Source organism: Dendrobium catenatum, unplaced genomic scaffold, assembly GCF_001605985.2.
Source record: "Dendrobium catenatum unplaced genomic scaffold, ASM160598v2 fragScaff_scaffold_1643, whole genome shotgun sequence".
NCBI lineage: Eukaryota > Viridiplantae > Streptophyta > Magnoliopsida > Asparagales > Orchidaceae > Dendrobium > Dendrobium catenatum.
In genome coordinates, this window is record NW_021320105.1 from 431,704 (window position 1) to 453,014 (window position 21,311).

General features: G+C 35.3%; 1 protein-coding gene across 1 annotated transcript; it reads left to right on the forward strand.

Moving 5' to 3' along the window:
* The first annotated feature begins 1,300 nt into the window (after positions 1–1,300).
* LOC110099446 (pyrophosphate--fructose 6-phosphate 1-phosphotransferase subunit alpha) lies at positions 1,301–20,903 on the forward strand. The gene is made up of 19 exons (XM_020826589.2): positions 1,301–1,509; positions 2,390–2,562; positions 2,753–2,865; positions 14,767–14,841; positions 14,932–15,045; positions 15,127–15,194; positions 15,427–15,510; positions 15,744–15,797; positions 16,085–16,165; positions 16,253–16,346; positions 16,428–16,501; positions 16,588–16,698; positions 16,794–16,838; positions 16,923–16,979; positions 17,224–17,328; positions 17,418–17,534; positions 17,672–17,775; positions 18,205–18,370; positions 20,475–20,903. The coding sequence occupies exons 1-19, from the start codon at positions 1,420–1,422 to the stop codon at positions 20,601–20,603; spliced, it is 1,854 nt and encodes a 617-aa protein (XP_020682248.1). The 5' UTR covers positions 1,301–1,419; the 3' UTR covers positions 20,604–20,903.
* The last annotated feature ends 408 nt before the right edge of the window (positions 20,904–21,311 follow it).

The following is a 21,311-nucleotide window of genomic DNA, read 5'->3' on the forward strand; positions in this document are numbered from 1 at the left end:
GATTATATATCAATTCTATTTATGACAAAGTAGGCCAGATCTACGTATATTTCAAATAGATTAGTGCTTCGTTTCAGACGGTTTTATTATTGCTTCTTAAAGCAGTTTTCTCATATAAAAAAATTAATTTTAGTAACATAAATCCTATTTAAGAAGCACTAAGAAAGCCATCCCAAACGAATCCAAATTTAAGACCTGAGCTTATGATAGGCTCTAGATGAAAAAATAACTAACAAAAACAAAAGAATAACCAAAAGTTGAATCAATAATGGAGGGATTATGGTTGGCTAATTAGCATGCTCTATTTCCACGTTATAGAGAATGTATACACACACATTTAAACATTAGGACATGATAAATAGCTAGAAGTTTTTAGTTTTTGTACTAGAAAGCTGCTTTACGAAGCAATATGAAAATCTTCCCAAACAAAGCCTTAATTACTAAGGTTTTCATTGAGACAACTTTAACCATTATGTTTTCACTGCTTTCAAGAAATTATTATATTAGAAATATATTCTATAAAGTCATAAGAAAATTATCCAAAATAAAGTCTAAGAGTCCATTCGGGATATCTATCACATTCCTTTGTTTTTATTGTGGTAGAAAGCTGCATTTTGCAATTAGAGTTGTTAGATTATTTTCCTCACAGCTACTTTGCAACTAATTTTGTAAAGCACTATAGCCATTCTAAACAAATCCTAAACCTTAAATAAAAAAATGAAGAAAGAACTCATGGTATAAAATGAAATACAACTTTTTCATGGTACAAAATGATAGAAAATAGAGATACAATGCTCCCTTTCTTTTGAATTAGGAAAGGGCGGTAAGAGCAAGATTTGTTTTTTTTTTTTTCAAAGAAGATTATTTCATTTCCAGTGAAGTCACTAAATAGGTAAGACTTAAACATATTAATGCCTCAACGTTTGTTATGTGTTATGTCATCTCCCTTCAATTAGCACAACATAACTATATCCAATTTCAGAGAAAATTACAGCCAGTTTTCGAAGCACGTTCTTCATCTTCGATCGTCAGAAATCACCAAGTATATATAGTGATACATAGAAATTTCGTTAACCTTAAAACAATTAACGTTAATCTTTATAGAAATTTCTATTAATATATCAACTTTGTCGTAATTAAAAAATGTCAGGTATTATTGATTCAATCTGAAACTAATTCGATGTAAATATTAATTAATTTAGAAGTTATCTGCATCAAATCTGAATCAGCTTGTTGAAATCGAACCCAGTAACAGGCGTACCCCTTCTCAAGCATTTTTGTAATTTAGTTTCTTCCAGGGACCTTTTTATAGACGCGGCAGGTGGGGTGGTTGTTGTCTCCGCCCAACATTGGCCTATAAATGCCACTCCCTAGGTTTTTCTCGCCGGGGAAACAATATTGAGAAAGAGTACTAACGAGATGGAGTCGGACTATGGCGTTACTCGCGAGCTCTCAGATCTGCAGAAGAAGCGAGCTCTCTATCAGCCGGAGCTTCCTCCTTGCCTTGAGGTCTTACCTTTCCATTCTCGATCGCTTCTTAACGGGATTATGGTTCAAATGTTTGTCCATTGCTTTACTTCTTAGATCTGCCATTGGTTGATGAAGATCGATTGAATGTTTGGATCACGTCTAGAATTCTTTGGTTGGTTTAGATGATTGCGACCTGCTTTTGTGTGTGCATTGTACTGTATTAGCTGAGACCGTATCGGACTTTGTTGTTAATAAATAGGTACCCGAATTGTTTTTTTTTTAATCGGATTTGCTATAGTAGTTGAGTTTTGGGTTATGATCAATGCCGATGGGGTGTGTTTGGCTTTCCTTTTTTGGGTTTTCTGTATGCATTGCTTAGATTTGTTAGGTTTGAATTATGGAGGTTGGAGAGTTGGCGTTGCTTTAAACTGGTGAAGCGAATGGGTTAAGAAATAAGGTATTTGATCTGAAAGAATATGTATTTGTTCAAGCATTGAATGTCTTAGCATCTGCTTCCTTGGTTTACTAATTAGTCGCTGTTGGTGAAATCTGGCCTTGTTTTTCTGGATTGTGAATTTTTTTAATATGATCCAAGTTTGATTATATACAGACCTTTTCAAACGTCGCAGTTTGTTCATCTTTATCTCCATTTAGAGGGCATGCATTTGTTTCATCCCTTTTTTTATGTGAGAGTGTCGATTGCGGCTTGTGGATTTATTGCATGCGCAAGTGCTTTAAGCCTGCAGGTTGAAATCCATATAAATTACTTGTTTTTAAAATATATGAATTATGATTTACATTGACATAAATTAAAATGAATGATGCATACTTATATGTAGAAACACGAGTATGTGTCTGTGATAGTGGTCTCTTTGGGCATCTTTTCAAAGTGCTTCTTTCTTTTCTACATCTTGTACAGGGCACGACTGTGAGGGTAGAGTTTGGGGATGGGACAACTGCTGCGGATCCAGCGGGTGCTCATGTTATCAGCCAAGCTTTTCCACGTACATATGGTCAGCCTTTGGCACACTTTTTAAGGGCAACATCCAAGGTTCCAGATGCTCACATTATAACCGAGCATCCACCTATAAGGTCTGCATATATGTGGTCACTATTGGCTAATATTGATGTGATAGTCTCAGCTGTTGGTGTTTATCTTCATTGAATTCTGACATCAAATATTCTGAAGTCTTATAAATTGAATGTTCCAATCATTTAGTGCTTTATTAACTTATTCTATTACTTCGATTTCTTATGTGTCTATTTCAATGCCTTTTTGCAGAGTGGGAATAGTGTTTAGTGGGAGGCAGTCTCCAGGAGGACATAATGTTATTTGGGGACTTCATAATGCTATCAAGGTTCACAATCCTAACAGTACTTTGCTTGGCTTTGTTGGTAAGCATTTGATTTCAATGCTTATTTTCAGTCTGGTATGCTTGAGATAAAAAATGTTCCGTGGCCCCATGTTTTTAGATTGTTAATACCTAGATGCGTTCAGATGGAGCCATGGCTGTCATGACGGTCCTTTGATTTCATAAGAATATATTGTGAAGGGGACTTTCCGTTATTTGCAGTTCTTCAAGTTATCTTATCTCATTCTATAAAACATGTGAATTGAACTTGAATTTATAAATTTGATACACAAAAAGATAGCAAGCTATCCCTTTCAATGTAGAATATATTTTCCTATTTTGTTGGTTGTCTCCCCCGGGTTGGAATTGTTATATTGTTGGTTTTAGCATCATAGTTCATGTTTGCAATTAATATAATTTGTTGGTTCTAGTTTCAAAATTCCCATGTCATCAAAAACTAAATAGACATCTCTGAAATACATACCCATGCATTTTAAAGGCTGACAAAATTAGTTATTCAGTGTTGTATAACTGGAGTTTTTTGGCTGCACATATTATATAGATGATGCACTAAATGTAGATGACGTATTGTGGTTTGGTAAAAAGCTGATGTGGAGCTACCTTATCATTGAAAAAGGCAAAAAATTGGTTCATTTTTTTCTTTAACATTATAATAAATTTATGAAATCTTTTTGTTGACCCCTACACATCAAACCACTCACAAAAAGGGTAAAATCAGCAAATCAAGCAGTGCGCTCGTCGGCGTCACTTGAAGAATCAAACGACATCCGATTACCAAACGGACTGCGCCATTGCAACCAGGACCTCGAGTGAGCCTAAGAGGGGACCTTCACAGTCAAATCAGATTAGATCGGTCCAAATGGACGATCGACACCTGAAATTGAAGTGCGACGTCGCCCAAATGGCGTCTGATCGCAAAACAGATTTCGCCGTTGCGTCCGAAACATCGTCCACAGAAAAAAAAATCACTATCAAGTTGTTCAATCAAGATCGTTCGACAAAATCGGCATGCATCTTAAGGCAACAATGCACATATCAAGGTAATTGGCGCAAATCAAGGCAACTTTGGTTGAGATTGCTGTCACAGGAATCCCGTAAGTTCCGCTGCTTCACATCTTATCTCCGAAAATCCTGCATGAATCATCACCTTGATAGCGCTTAATCTTGGTTTTAAAATAATAAAGAAGCAACTTCGTTCGTTTTGTCACTATTTCTAATTTCCATAGTCGTAGCCCTCACACACCTGAGCCAATAGCCCTCTGGCTGGAGCAGAAGTTCACTTATAATAGCAAAACCCTGTTTTGCTGTTTGCAGCCATTTTGCAGCTTGTCTCCACACCTGATCCACACGGCCCGTCTACCTTGGATGGATCCTTTAATCCCATTTCTTTAAGTTTCCTTGCAATCCTCACCCGTCTGCCCCTCTCTGTTCATTGCGCCAAACCCCATTCTCCATTTTACCCTTCTCCAACAAAACCTGCAGCCATTAACACACCTTCGAATTCCTCACCCGCCCCAGTAATTTCCATCGGCCCAAGAATTTAAATCTTTCTTGGAGATGGTTGCTACCTCGCCTTCATTTGAGGGGATTGAGTATTCTCGTCTCTATTATAGCTAACATATGGCAAACGAGAAGAAAATGACAAGTTCTGGTTGAGGCGACTTGACCATAAGGATTGGCTTGCGCCAAATGAAGTTCTCAAAGTGTTTTAGAACTTGAAATACCCTGATATGGTTATGTTGCATTTAGAAAGGCCTCAACTCGCGTGGATTATAAACCAAGGCAAAAGGGTGCCAGAGTCCCAATGTTGGCCAACATGCGTCGAGGTTGGGTGTTTCGCTCGATACGTGTTGCTTTAACATTCTCATCAAAGGTTTGTGCTAGTTAGAAAAGTTGGAAGCAGGCTTTTCCTTATTGTATGAAATCTCAAAGCAAGGTTTTCTGCCCAATGCACCAACTACTCAATATTGATGCATGCTCTTTGTAAGCATGGTAGAGTAAAGGATGCATTTGAGACATATGAGATGATGGAGAGAGCAAGTTGTCATCCTGATGCCATAACCTTCAATTCTGGACTATGTAAAGAAGGAAAAAATGATGAAGAGATGGGACTTTTGAAGACAATGAAGCTGAAGAGATGCTATCCAAATTCAGCAACTTATCAAGCCCTTCTATATGGCTTGTTGCATGCCAAACAATTTGTTAATGCAAAGAATATTATAGGCGCAATGATCTCAGAAAGGAGATATCCTAATTTTTTTTTAGTCATGCAGGATGACTATTGAAGGCCTTTGTAGTGAGAAGCTTGTTCATGATGTGGTGAACCAAGGATTTGTTCCTAGGATGGGAACCCTGAAGAAGATTATAGGTTGCATGTTCTCTAAAACATATGTATATTTGAGGTGGTTGAATCTCTAAATCTGAAATGTTTATGCCACTAATCTAAGAGTGAAGAGAGAGAAGCTCCACAAAATTAGGAGGATTTTGAAGGAGCATTTGAAGATTTTGGGTGCCAAAGTTGGAGATGGAAGAAGGTGGCCGGTCATCCATGGATGACCGGAATACCAAATCTTTTCTTTCTACCGCGAGTCCAATTATGTTGGATTCAAAAGGTAGATTCATCTTCAAACGGATCTCCCCTCACAATCTTCGAGTTTTTGAATCTCCTCTTGTCATCAAAGAGGGAGGTTTGATTTCTAAACACAAGCCTTTGCCGGAGTCAGGTAAAGGGAAAGAGGTAATTTCGGTTTTGGAAAAGATACCAAAATCTCCTTTTTCAGTTATTATCTATGGAGCAAATGACAAGGAGGCTTCTTCTTCAAGGAGCAGTTTTAGTAATTTATTGAAGAATGAAAAGAGTATTAATCCAATTATTTCAGCTAGATTGGATAATTCTAATGTGTGGATAAAAAAACCACACATTAAAATTAATTTGAATTAGATTCATGATGAGATTGAAGATGAAAATGTTGTTAAACTTAACGTAGAGAAGGAAAATTCCAATATTCAAGTTTTGAGTAAATCGTTGGTTGTGAAAATTCTTGGAAAAAATTTACCATTTTCACAATGTGCTATTGAATTGAGGAAGCAATGGATGAAATATGGAGGGTTTCATATAACCTTGCTTGGTCTAGATTGGCTACTATGTTCCTTTTAAACTCATGAAGCCATGGAAGTTCTTAATGGAGGTCCTTGGTTTGTAGGAGGCTTCGTTGTTGGGTTAGATAAGTGGTCTCCTAACTTCTCTCCCAATTCCTTCGATGGCGTTTCTTCTCCGTTATGGGTTCTTCTTCCTCACTTACCTCTTCATTGTTGGGATGAATCTAATATCACAAGAATTGTTTCTAGAATTGGGACTCCTCTATTGTTGGATGGTAATATGTTTAGATGGGGGAGAAGAGAATTTGCTAGAGCATGCATTCGGGTGAATTTGAATTCTTAACTCCCTACTGATATTTGGGTTGAAAGTTTGCATGGTAGATTTTTTCAAAAGTTTGAATACGAAAATCTATCTTCAATTTGTTTCAAGTGTGGGAGAATAGGACATTTTGATTCCGTTTGTCCTAATATTAAAGATGTTTCTTCCAACTCAATTCATATTGATAATCCTTATGGACCTTGGATGCATGTAAAATTCAAAAGGAAAAATTATGTGAAAAAGCAATCCAAGGCTTTTCCTGTTAAAGAAAATTCAAAATCATTGGTAGATCGGAATGCTAATACTCAAGAGTTGGTGTCCGATCCTTTGAAAGAAGCAGAAAATGTTGATACATTGGCATATCGTAATTCTAATGTCAACAATTTGGTGGCCGATCCATTGAATCATGCAGATACCAATTGCCAAATTGTAGAAGATGCTGAAATCAAGGAAGGAGATGAAGTTGCTGTTAGCCATAATTCAAATTTCGTTATTGAGCCAATTGTAGATAATAATTCAAATTTTGAATTCAATCAATCTCAAGCGTTGATTGCTGAAATTGGAACGGATATTGCTGAATCTGTTTTGGTGCATGTTCCAATAGATAATGAAGCTGTTCCCGTGGATCAACAAAAAAATGCTAGAATTTCGGAAATTGAAAATTCAAATTTTGAATTACCACATATTCTAGAGGGAGATAAGGGAACTAATATTTCGGAAACTAAGTTGTTACTTGAACAAATTGCTGTACCGAACTCAGTAGTTGGCGAGAATTCAGAAGATGGCAAGACTGAGTTAGAATTTTATGAGGAGCAGATCATGATATTGACTCCAATAAAGACAGCAAGAACTTTTGAAATAGATGGTTTTAATAATGGAACTAGAGATGGTTATTATGAAACCATTTCTCATTCTTCAACAATCAGTTTAAAATTTTAAAAAACTGTCTTATTGAAGAATAAAAAGGGTTCTATTAAGGAGCTTGGTTCTTCCGGTTCTAAAGACAAATTATTCAAGGAACTACAAGCTCTAGGACCGGTGAAAGAACAAACTAGAAGGAAGATTACTGATCTCAGAATGAAGAACTACTTGAGAGGTTCTTCCCAATCATCTCAGTAATATGCTAGCCGATTTTCTCATTGTAAAATGCAAACATCAAAATGGAAAGATACCTAAGGTTGGAGCATCTGATTTAAGAGATTTTCAAATCTCTTGCTTTGGACTACATCACGGGAAATTGGAATAGACATCTGAAATACCTATTCTTAGGTGTTTTACGATTATCCTGGATTATTTGTAATTTCCTTTTGATTTTCTTTTGTAGCTTTCTTTTTCTTTTGGCTTTTTTGTTTTTTAAACTTATTATATTTGCTTATGGGATCGATACTAGGTCCTATTTTTTAATCGGATGGGAACTCTGGGATACTAACCATCCCTTGGGTTGTTTAAAACTTTGGTATCCCCTGCATTTCAACGGTTTCAAAATAGGAAACAATGGGTTTCATTTAAAAAATAATAAGTTTAATTTAAACAAAAATGCTCTAAATAAGGATCCTTTTTCTCTTGAACAAGGATCTTTTAGTTTATATTTCCTAATTTGTATTAGATTGTTTTTTCTTTCATTTTAATTCAACTTTTGCATTTCTTCAAAAAAAAAAAAAAAAAAAAAAGAATCTCTAAATCCCAATATTCCATGTGGTTGAGGATGATGAAAACAATTGGTAGTGCTATTTTTGTCTTGGTACAATGAAACAGTTTATTTCTAAGCATCTTTTTTTTTAATGAGGTATGGTAGAAATTGTTTCTTTCTATTTTGGGCTATCAACGAGAGTAGATTCAAAGTCGAATCCTGGATTTAGCGTTTGCGGCGAGTCGGCGAACCATCCGATGTGCTCTCGTAGCACGGTGGGAGGGAATCCGGTGCAACACTTGAGATGAGGTGGGTAGGCCTCGAAATGCGATGAGGACGAAATTAAGTACTCTTAAGCACTCTTATAGCATGGAGGGGAAAGGAAATTGCACGTTTTCAAACAGATACCTCGAAGACCCTTAAGTTCTCTTGTAGCATGGCGGGGATTGAAGAAATACGGCCACGGTGTGACTTGACACCTACCTGAAGTGCTCTCGTAGCGTGGAGGGGAAGGCCTGCCTCTCGGATTTCCCCTAAACTGTGGAGATTCTGAGAGGTTGCCAAAATTCAGAGAAAATGTAGATGACCTGATCTTGAGTAAAAAGGACCATAGGGGACTTGATTTAAACAAAAATGAACAATAGGGAACTTGATTTGAATTCAAATGAATAATGACAAGGGACCCAAAATTGAATAAAGTAACAATATACTTGAACCTAACTTAAATTGCATGGAACATGACTTATATAAATTACAGGAAACCAAATCTGAAATTTAACATTAAAATATGTAATTTACAGAATAACAAAAGTTCTTAAACATACAAGGCAGGGGACTCTTGATGAACAAAATCTTCAGTGCATACATGTGATGAATGGTGAAAATTAATAAAACTACAATATTCAATCAATTACAAGCAATTATCAACAAGTAGATTCACTATGCGAAGCACAAGTTGCCTTCAACGTATAGTGAGGAACTTGTGATTTTCGGTATGGTTCATGATGAACAAAAATGCTTGCAATGATTTTGGGTAAGAGCTTGCACAACTTTTTGATTAGAGTAACAACAAATAAACTACTAGTAGATAAAATGATGAATCAAAATGTAAGAGCGATCACTTTCGTTTAGGCTAAGTTGCACATCAAAAGCTTTGAGTCATAAAAATTAACGTACTAAATCAATATCATGTAAATGTAATAGCCTTCAACGAAAATCCCTAATCTAAATTAGATTAGAAACAATGAAGTGCACTCAATTCCCTACGTTTACTAAGCTTGGCAGAATTAGGCAAGCGTGATCTTCATGACTACAATCAAATCACAAGAAAGAGGTTAGACTTTAAGAAAAACAAGTAGATGGAGATTAGAAAATCTTTGTCAAGGATCGGTTGTAATCCTCCACTCGACGGTTCCAAGTTTCTCTTCAATAGTCTCGACCAAGGTATCCAAGATGCGTTATACGTACTCTTCTACGATGTGGTCGATGCGAGGGTTGATGTCGAAGAAGGTCGAATATAAGATACAAACAAACCCTTGCTCGTCGTAGGAGAGGCCGTAGTCAAGTTCCGGCTCGGCCATGCATTTGCTTTGTATTATGTGGTGGTATCGACGTCGTCCTTCAAAGCTCCTAGATCTCTTGAGAGAAAAGGGATCCTCACAAGAAGTAAGAAATAAGGAGAGGAGAGGGTTCGGCCAAAGAGGGGAGCCACACATGGGTTAGGATTAGGTTGGAGGAGATATTTAAATTCAAAATTCTGAAATGAATTTCAGATTTTGAATCTAAGAGGAAAGAAATTAGGAGAGGAATTTAATTCCCCTAAATTGGGGAGGGGAATTAATGAGAGAGAGAGAGGGAGTGGAGAAAGAGGGGTGGTTAGGCTAGGGGGGTCGATGGCATGGTGAGAGAGGGAGGGGTTTAGGGAATTAATTAGTGGGTTGCCTAATCAAAGGAGTCTTAAATTAGGCAAGGGATTAAATCAAATTCAAATAGAAATTGATTTGAAATTGTTTATGGAAACTTTCCTAAAATAGGTTGGTTAAAATTAGGAGAGAATTTGAATTTCAAATTCAATTGATTTGAATTTCAAATTGATCTAAATTAACTCCAACTTAATTAGGACACACAAGGAGTAAGATAAATTGAATGGGATCGGCGGCTAGGAGAGCTAGGCCAGCGGCTTTATGGGGATGGGGGAAAAATTAAGGAGGCTTTAATGCTTCCTTAATTTAGGTGATTAGATTTAGAATGAAATAATTCATCCCAAATTAATTTAAAATCCGATGGGGGAAGATTTGAAAACTTTCCTAAAATAGATTTTATAATTTAGGAAAGATTTTGAATTTCAAATTGGGTGAATTTGAATTTAAAATTCCGTCTAAATTATGGAAATCAAAATTAGGAAGTAAATCCAAGAGTGGGCAAGGGGCTAGGGCCGGTGGCTTAGATGGGGGGTTCGGGTAAGGGAGCCAGTGGCTAGGTGGAGGGGTTTGGAGAATTCTGTGGAGATGAAGTTTGGACAAGGTGAGGGGAAGATGGTATGACCGGTGGTGGTAGAGGGAAGAAGAGAGAAAGAGATAGAAGGAAGAACCACGAAACCGACTCATCTAGGTTGGTGGGTATTGCGCATGTCTCCCTCTCTTAGGGATTTCACTCCAAGCTCTCAAGCTCTCATGAGAAATCAAACAAGAGAAACAAAAGTTTTCAATTAATCATTTATTAACTTGAAAAGAAGAACGATGGAGCTATAAATAGCCTCGTACAAAGACTCACAAAATAAATGACAACAATGCCCCTAGGGCTTACATACGACCCCTCTTAATAAAATGGTACAACGAAAAACTTAATAAAGCAAACTAATAAAACAAATACAATATGACATCATAAATAAGAAAGTATATAAACAACTCAGAAATATAATGACTCAATCGTGGTCGTAGATCAAGAACCACGTCTCTGATAGACTCTCCACGATCTGATGTCCTCATCAGTTCACCTATAAGTAGTAGGTCACTATAGTCAATCTTATTTTCACAATCTTCATTAAAAAGTTTAGCAAAATATCTCATCCATCTTTGTTGAATATCATCTTCTAAGAAAAGTATTTTTTGATCTTCATCTTTAATACACTTCACTTGAACTAAATCCTTACTACTCCTATCTCTATGTTTGGCTAACTTATACATATATCTTTCTCCCTCTTTAGAAGATGTATAAGTAGTGACAAAATGAAATTGTGGGGAGCATGGCGACCTACTTACAAGAAACATGCAATAAATGCAGGGTGTTCATATAGTTGACAATAATCAAGTTGTCAACAAATGCACTAATCTATTTGCAAGTATTGACAATGGATATGAAACGAATGCAACAACACCTTGCGATCAACATCGACACATAAAAAAGTACAGTAAACCCTGCAAGCAATGGATGTATACATGTAACGAACCACTAATCAAGGTGTATTTCAGAAGTTTGGAACGAATGCAACTTGCATATAGTCGATGTCACTTAACTGCAAATAATTACATCAAACCCCTACGAGTGCTAATGCCCCAATGCAGATGTATACAAACAACATACAATAAACATTACGAAACCTTCATTGTTAACGTCAATTAAGTATCTAGCGAATACATACGAGATCCTACGAGTCACTACAGGGGACTCCTCATTCTTGCAATAATCCACCTATGAACAATGACGATGGACACAGGGTAATTGTAGATAATTTCCCTTCAAGCATATCCAAAGAAGTTGTAGTGAATTCATAGATAAGGAACTTATGATAGGATAGTTCATCCTCAACTAATAACCAAGAGCCTGTTATGAATATGAGCATTTGCAAACAATCGTAGGAGGCTTGTCTTGCATGCACCAATTTACTTGCAGACGGGTGATATACAATGAGTGCAAATATCTACGAGTCACTGTAAGAGGCTTGCCATGCGCATAATGTGCTATCTGAAAGCAAGCACAGGAGTTTTGATGAATATAAATATCTGTAAGTATATGCAGGAGGTTCATTAGTGCACAACAGCCAACCTGCAGCAAGCAATCCGTAACGTGATGCCACGTCAGCAAATATGTAACATCCATGCAAGCGGATAGATGCCGTTTATAAATTTCACTTAAATACAACATCGTGCCACCGGATCTGTAACACTCATACAAGTGGACAGAAGACGTGTATAAGCTCTCAAATGAAATGTTATGCACACTTAAACGACGGTCGCTTGCACGATTGATCAGTGCCAAATATTTCAAAAATGCACCCACATGCACTGTGATATGTATATACACAAACACAGAAGTGCGCATTCAAGCACATTAACTTGTATACATACAACCACATGGGTCTCGACGAACGAGTTACTGGTATACACGTGATGTTTAGGAATGTTGTGTGGGTCAAATGATAAATTCAAGTTCAAGCCTAATCCTTCTATGTGGGTAGATAGGAGTTGACACTATTCAAACTATCAAACAAATATACGGTTACGGCGACGACCGAGATATTTTTTTAATATATTCATATTGGGCCTTCAAGGTCTATAATAAGGAAAATTTACCAGTAAAGGCATAAAGCCAATGACGGATCTAATCCTCTGTCGACAAATGGATAGGGTCGACATGGTCCAACCAACAAGATGAAATTTCCTATAAGTATCCCGATAATAACCGTGTTGACATAAAATCTCAACCGGAGGGGTCCTCAAATATCCAGAAATACCTCCCAAATATACACAAAATTCAAAACTCCAAAAATATCAAATTTAAAATATTAGAAATTGAAATTTACTATCAAAACACTTAAAGTAAAACCCATCTACCATCCGCAACTATTTTGCTGAGGTAGACAAATTTAAATATCATTTCAGCTCGCAAATAACTAATGTCTGGTCGAGAATATCACTAGAATTCATTCTTAAACAGTCTCTTGCCATCAACGATGTGGCACGTGTCATTTAACCGACTATTTTGCCGCCAAATGATATCGTAGGTAAATGGTTATGACCTGGGCCCTCTGAACTGGGTGGTTTGCAGCCAAATGACGCAACTAAATTAAGGTCATGACCGAAGCTTGTAAGCTCCCCAATGGTGTTAAATCCTTTAGATATGAATCAATGGAGATATAATTGGTAGGACACAAAGTCTCTATTAGCTAAGGTGGATTCAAATTTATCCCCTTAGACAAACATCCATCTCAAGTCTACAAGATACCCTTGGATGACGCAACCCATGGCTGCCGACAAGAATCCTTCTGTTAGGTTGGGTTTATTATCTCCTTTGACTAAGTTGACCAGGTACATTGATGATCCAGGATGACGTTACCATGGGATCTTGATCGGGTCCATCGTCCATTCCCCCACCATCTGCTTTAAGTGCAAGATGGTGAAGTTTCTAATTTTAAATATCAACATTTCAAATACCAAATCCATGCTACTATATGCTAGATAACACATATTCTCTACGTATCTAATTAATGGCTAGCCTTAATCCAAAGTTCTGTCTTGCTATCGGGAGGAGTAACTAACTATAGGGGCTTGTGCCTATAAAAAAACTAGAACTTAGATCTAATGTCCTCACAAACTGAGGTCGAAATCTCTGGGTAGTTTCTTATTTCAAACCCAAAAATTTTTAGTAATTCATCATGTTTATCATTTATAACTATAATATATAAAAGAGGCACAAGGGTAAGAATTTAAGGGTATTTTTTACTTCTATCCACTGCTTTCAAAAAGCCCTTTCTAGCAACAACTTAAAAAAAAATTGATTCTAGAAAGCAAATTCTTACCACCATCTCAAGTATTGAAAGGTCAGGTTTGAGTTTGGCCTGAATTAGACCCGATTTAGAGTTGACTTGAACCTGATCTATTTATTATATAGTCAAAATATTCGAGTCAACCAGATTTGACTTGAATCAAACTCATCTACATATATGATGGATCATGCAATTTTTTAGATCAATACGATAAAATTAACCCAAATATGGCTCATCTAATCTAATTAAATTGACCTGAACCTTTAGTTATCAAGTCAATTTCTAATTACTTTTAGTTTATTCTTGTCAACTTGAACTAAATAATAATTAAATCTATAATTAGGCCTAAACTCAACCTGAATAATAATCATACCAACTCAAAATCAGATTGTCCAAGTAGGGTTGTCATGTTGGATCATTTATTTACACTCCTATAGGCTGACATAAAATCATGCAAACTTTCATTTATTTTTGATAAGAAGATTTTCATTTAAAGAAGTTGGGTAAAAGCTAAATCAAATGGTCCTAAGAATAGAATCATGTAATAGGGTTATGAGAAATATTGTAAAGGCCTTGATATGGGTTTAAGGGTTACTCACAATTGTGGTTTTGGAGGTAACATTGGCGATGGAAAATTCAAGAGAAAAAGAAAGGTTTTAGCAATTGACATGTAGATGTAGATCTCAAGGCTATAACGGAGCAGTGGTGGCGCTTTGTGTATGAGTTGGCTGTGAACAACAATGCCGGTGAGGGTGATTTATATAGTTACATTAACTGCAAAGTTGTTAATACCAACTACATAAAGTTGTTGAAGGTTAACTACATTAAATTTAATACAGTATAATATATTTGAATTCAAAGTTCAAACTTTACCATATAATCTGTGGTGGTTATAGTATGTGCCAAGTTCTTTGAATATTGTACGCCACTTTATATGTAATTTGTTTTTTCCTCCAACCTGTCATGATTCCTTTAAACAACTTGGAATTTAGTAGTTAGAACTGGATGAAACGGTTTTTCCATCTGTAATATATTCATGTTTCAATTATGTGAGTAAGATATCTTTGATCTTTTTTTTATTTTTTTATTTTTTTCTTTGGTGTGGGTGTAGGTGGCACTGAAGGTTTGTTTGCACAGAAGACCCTTGAGATTACAGATGGAGTTCTTTCCTCATACAAGAACCAAGGTTCTTTGAAGTTTGGCATCATAGTTTTTCTATTTTATTCGGCGGCATGTTTTTCTTCATACTAACCTGTAATCTTTGAGGACTCTCAAGGTGGCTATGATTTACTTGGACGAACCAAAGATCAGATTCGAACTACAGAGCAAGTTAATGAAGCGGTAGCTTCATGCCAAGCCTTGAAATTGGATGGTCTTGTTATAATTGGAGGTTGTAAAGTGTTGAAATTGGTCTCTTTTTATTCAAAAGAGTTTATAAAGCCTTACACATTTGTTTCTTTTCTCTCTGCAGGAGTTACTTCCAATACAGATGCTGCACAGCTTGCTGAGACCTTTGCGGAGTCAAAATGTTCAACAAAGGTATTTGAGATCAGTGATACTAGTTTCTAAGTTTAGAGTTTGGTTAAACCTTCTTTTATTAACACTGACATTCTTGAAGCATCTAATTTTATGCAAATTCTTATTTATGGATCCTCCTTTGTCTTTGTGCTTTCTTAGGCAATTTAGTCTGCTTTGAAGCCAATTTTATTGTTCATAATTTGCGTTTAATTGTTATTTGTGGAAGATAAGAACATTTTTTATTTTTTGGCAGGTGGTTGGTGTTCCAGTTACTTTGAATGGGGACCTTAAAAACCAGTTTGTTGAGGCAAATGTTGGATTTGACACAATATGCAAGGTATGCATATATTCATGTAATCGTAAAGATCCATAAATGAATTTAGGCGCAAAAATGAATTCTCTAAAAGCGCTCTGATGGCTTCATTTTCTCCTCCTATTCTCCTCCTATTCTCCATCGCTTAAAAATTTGCATTTTAGTTTAATATTTCTTCTACACACCTTGTTGGAATTTCATTATTATAGATTCCATACAATTTAATATTAAGCTTATTTTACATGCTCGGTTGACAGGTTAACTCACAGCTTATTAGCAATGTATGCACTGATGCTCTCTCGGCAGAGAAGGTAGATAACTCATTGTAAAATAACTTGCATGATCTCCATTTAAATATTTCAGACTACAGCAGCAGAGGCTCTGGTTTTTCCTTACATGAACTAGTTAAGAATGATATCTTTATGGCATTTTATTTATTTTTCATGTAACTAAACATTTCCCTACTGCTCTCTATTTTTTTATCTTTTTTATTTGTTCGAGTACCTATGTCTATTTATTTAAGAAATGCCTTGTGTATTGCTTAGTTATTCTTTTGAGATGTTTAACCCTTTTTGGTTCACTCGTTTTTTTATTGTAGTATTATTATTTTATTCGTCTCATGGGTCGGAAAGCTTCTCATGTGGCTTTGGAATGCACTCTCCAATCGCATCCCAACTTGGTGTGGCTCCCTGTTTTCTTTTTCCCATAGCTGAATTTCTTTTTGCTTGATGGGTGTTGACATAGAGATCCTTTCATATGTTGGTAGGTTATACTTGGAGAAGAGGTAACTTCCTCAAAACTCACACTCTTTGATATTACAAAGCAACTTTGTGATGCAGTGCAAGCTAGAGCAGACCAAGGTTTGAATGATTTGAGTTGTGCTTTACGTTTCTTTTACTACCTTTTCAGATTTTCTGATCCACTTGTTGATTCTTTTGCAGGGAAGTATCATGGAGTGGTTCTTATCCCCGAGGGTTTGGTTGAGAGTATTCCTGAATTGTATGCTCTCCTGCAGGTAGTTGTCTTCTCTTCACCGGAGCACTCAGTGTCTTATATTTTTCTGCTCAGAATTATCATGCTGCTAGACCATAATTGTTACAGGAAATTCATGGTCTACATGGCCGAGGAATTTCGCCAAATAGCATATCTGATCATCTTTCTCCCTGGGCGTCTGCTTTATTTGATTTTTTGCCTCCATTTATCAGGAAGCAGGTCAGTTCTTGTTTTTTGGGTCATATGCTTCTGCTTTGATCTTCTTTTTGCAATTGTTGTTGTTTAATAACAAAAGCTTTTTTTTTGTGATACAGTTGCTTCTCCATCCAGAATCTGATGACTCAGCACAGCTCTCTCAGGTAAATTTGCTTTTAGTAGTCGTCTTTGATTGGATTTCTTGATTGAGTTCTACCCCCTAAAATGTTTCCTTTTGTTATGAATAGATTGAAACTGAGAAACTTCTTGCTCATTTGGTGGAGGCTGAAATGAACAAGCGGATGGTGAGTGTACTCTCCATCCACGAGTAAATTGTTTATAAGTATTGCGTTATAATTTGAATTCAATATTTTGTGCATCTCATCAAGCTCTTCTGAATACTTTAAAATAAAAAAAAAATCTTATTTTGCAGTATTTCTCGCTGATTAGAACCTAGTTCATCAATTACCGTTTTTTAGTTTTCTTTCAATCCTTTGCAGGTGACTCTTAAGATTTACATTTGATTTAAGTTTCCTACCTTGTTTGTAGGAAGAAGGTACTTACAAAGGAAAGAAATTTAATGCAATATGCCACTTTTTTGGCTATCAAGCTCGGGGGACTTTACCATCAAAGTTTGATTGTGACTATGCCTGGGTATGTTTCCTCTACATGTAATATTCTACTTTTTGCTCTTGAATTAATTTTGTTATCATTAAGTTACTTAGAGAGTTCTACGTGATCAGGTTCTAGGACATATCTGTTACCATATTCTTGCAGCTGGTCTCAATGGTTACATGGCCACTGTAACAAACCTAAAAAGTCCCGTGAATAAGTGGAAATGTGGTGCTGCACCAATTTCAGTATGATCTCATCCTACCTTTTTTTTAAATGTTTCATTGAAGCTACATCTATTTATAAGTAGAACTAAATGATGAATAACTGGCAGGGTTTGAGAATACTTACATAATGAAATGTTTTTTTTCTTGTTTATTTCAAGGCAATGATGACTGTGAAAAGATGGTCCCGTGGTCCAGGAGCCAGTCCGATTGGGAAACCTGCTGTCCATCCTTCCACTATTGACTTGAAAGGAAAAGCATATGAGTATGTTTTCAAAATTCTGTTGTTCTCAATCTGAATTTAGCTGGATGCCAGGATACTTCCAATGAAATTCTTTTAGGGCTCATTTCGTCTCTTTTTGTTAAAAAAATAGATTTTGAAAAATGATGAATTTATTGGTTTATATAATTTAGTTGGATGGATGTAGATAGAAATCAGTTAGGATTTTTAAGTCCATACACTTTCGAAACCCCCCTCAAAATTAAGGATTTCATATTTCACGCAAAATCATCACTTTCTAAAACTTAGTTTCAATCTACAAGCATCCAATTAAGCTCTTAGAAAAAGTATTGGAATAAAGTTTGTGATATTTTATTGTGTAATAAATAAAATATCTCTACCTGTAGCTAATATTTATTATCTTGATCGATTGCCATGTTTTTTGAATCGACACCCTAAACTTAATTCTTTCAGGCTGCTGAGAAGCAATGCATCTAGCTTTTTGATGGATGATCTCTACAGAAACCCTGGACCACTTCAATTTGATGGTCCAGGTGCTAATGCTAAGACATTCACGTTATCTGTCGAAGATCAAGATTACATGGGCAGGATTAAGCTATTGCAGGTGTATCTAGATAAGGTTAGCATAATTTTGTTTTCTTTTGTGTGTTCATTTTTCTTTTTCAGTTATTATTCTCTAGTTAGGTGATATCAAACCATATAGTTTCCATTTATGGAAATGTTATTTTTTTTTTAAATTTATAGAAATGTCATTTAGTGACATAATTACTTTCATAATTTATATTCTGGTCCTAGCTTTTGCCAAATAATCTCAAATCTCATATTCGATGTTTTAAAAATTTGACTAGACCCGACAGGTTGGTTCAACCAGTTAAACCGTGAACCAGTCTGCCGGCCTGTCTGATATATTATTAAATCCGCTTTAGACGCGAACTGGCCTTAACCGTCTTGAGCTGGCCTTAACCGTCTTGAACTGGCAGTTCAATCGGTGAATTGATGTCGGTTTTTAAAATTTGATCCGTTTATTCCTCAGCTGATATACAATTTGATTAATTAGTTTAATAAATTTATTTATAAATATTTTACTTAATAAATTGATTTAAAATTTATATATTTTAGTTTTAAAATTAGAATTTAATTTTTTTATTAATAATTTATTAAACAAGCATCAAAGTTGATGCTTTAGTTGATGCTTTATCACATGGCACATCAACCTATGTGATTTCTTTATCCATGTGAATCAAAAAAATTTTATAAATAATGTTAATATATATAGTGTCTAGATGATGCGGGACTGAAAAATCAATGTGAAGTTCTTAAGTTCACTATACATATAATTTATATTTTTATGTATTTTTTTTAATTAAAATTTAACAATGCAAATAATATTTAATTTTTATCTATTAATTTTTCATTTTTATTTAATTATATGATATAAAAATTAGTTTTTTTTAATAATTACTAATATAGCATGAATTTATAGATATAATTTTATAATGTAAATTTTGTATGATATTTATAGGCTTAAATTAGGAGTGTCAATATTTAACACGACCCAAAAACCTGACTTGGATCCAACCCAAAAACTTCAGGTTAGTGTTAACCCATTTTGCAAATGGATTGGGTTCTCGGATTCAACATGTTTGAAAGAACGGGCTGAGTTTTGGTTGGCTCGTACCCAGAAACTCGACGAGTCAACTTGGAAGCCCGTTTGAAACGAGTTGACCGTGCTGCCCTGGTTAACCTAGCGTCTGCCCGTCCGTCACGTCTGAGGCTGCCTGCACATTGCGTCTTAGTTGCCCACGCCCGCCCGGGCGTCACATCCGAGTTTACCCGGGTCGGGTTAGGGTCGACCCATTTGAATAACCAAATTTATAGATATAATTTATGTATTTTTAATAATAAATATTATAACATGAATTTATAGTTATAATTTTATAATATAAATTTTATATACTATTCATAGGTAAACATATAAAATAAATTAGAAATTAGTTATATTATATATATAAACTAATTTTATATTAAATATGAATTAAATTTATATATTGAATATGATTAAATTTAAAATTATAAAATATATTATTTATATATGAATTATTTTTTTTGTCACAAATTTATGTTATTACATAATTTTTATATCATTATTATTTTAATTAGATGATATTTAAATAATTTTATTGTTTATTACATGTTTCAGTTCAACCTTGGTTCAACTCCGATCTAATCATTGAACCTTAAATCCCTTCTTATTCTAATTTTATTTATGATCCGGTTTTCACAACCTTGCTGAACTTCCTTTCTAGTTTTTGCTTGTATTATTTTTTAACGCCTTTGTTTCATAGCAGCAGCAACACTGGCAATTCACCACTACTACCAATCTATGTTTGGGCTGCTACTGTCCTTGAACTGCTCACCTCTGCCTTCATCCTGAACCAATTAAGTTCACAGGCAATAATGATCGACATTAGGTTCTTTGCATTTGAACTGAGCCATTGATCTAACTTGATGAAATCTAGGCTTGCAAAAGAACCATCATTTGTCCCTTTCTAGTTCTCATATTTGAGAAAATAAACCATTGTTTTTATTTGCTGTATGTATCTCCGCGGTTTTGGTGTTTAATCTATCTCAACAAAATACAAGTAAATTATTATGATTGCATGTTCTATATTCAGGTGAAATATGTGAACTGTTATGATGGCTTGTTTTTTATATTTTAACAGGTAAAAAATATAGTGAAGCCTGGATGCTCGCAGGAAGTTCTGAAGGCAGCTCTCAGTGCCATGGCCTCTGTGACAGATGTCCTCTCTGTAATATCATCTTCATCTTTGAACTCAGCAGGGCCTCTCTGACATTGCATGAATCAATAACCACCTTCAGACTGCTTGGCAACCATTGATTTGTTTACATCTGTGAGATCTGTCTTCGGTTTTCGGAAAGTAAGAGCTATTTGTTTTCTGCGGCTTGCAATTTATTTGAATTATTTTTCTGGTTGATAACAAGTTGAGTTCAGCCATTTCTGTTTTCCTATATTTGAATAATTATGTATAAACTTTTTGATCAAAAACCTTACAAGCAGTGATTTGGATTTTTGAGTGAGGTATGTTGCTCAGGAGTTTATTCAGCAGAAAAAAACATTCGTTCTGTGATCATATATCGAAGGATTTAACTTAACATGAACCAAACAAGTAAAAATAAAATTATTGATCTACAGAAAGCACAATGCTCTGCTTTTATTTGATGCTTATGTCTGTTACGAAATTTATGATTTCTCAACAGAAGCTTCTTTGATGCTTGGCAAGCTACAATTTATGTGTTTGATGATTAATAAAGAAGTCTAGCGTGAATAAACTTTTTTTTTTTTTAAACCCCGTTTGGAAAGTTGAACAAATAATTGCAGAATCATGTGAAAATTCTGGTAACAAATTTTCTTTAAGCCATTGGAATAAATAAAAACATGCTGATTTATTTGAATGTCATTTATTTGGTCGGCTGTCTATATTCAACACTATTGTTGTCATGTCCCAAGCCCTAGATATGAAAGTGGAGGGTTGCGCTTG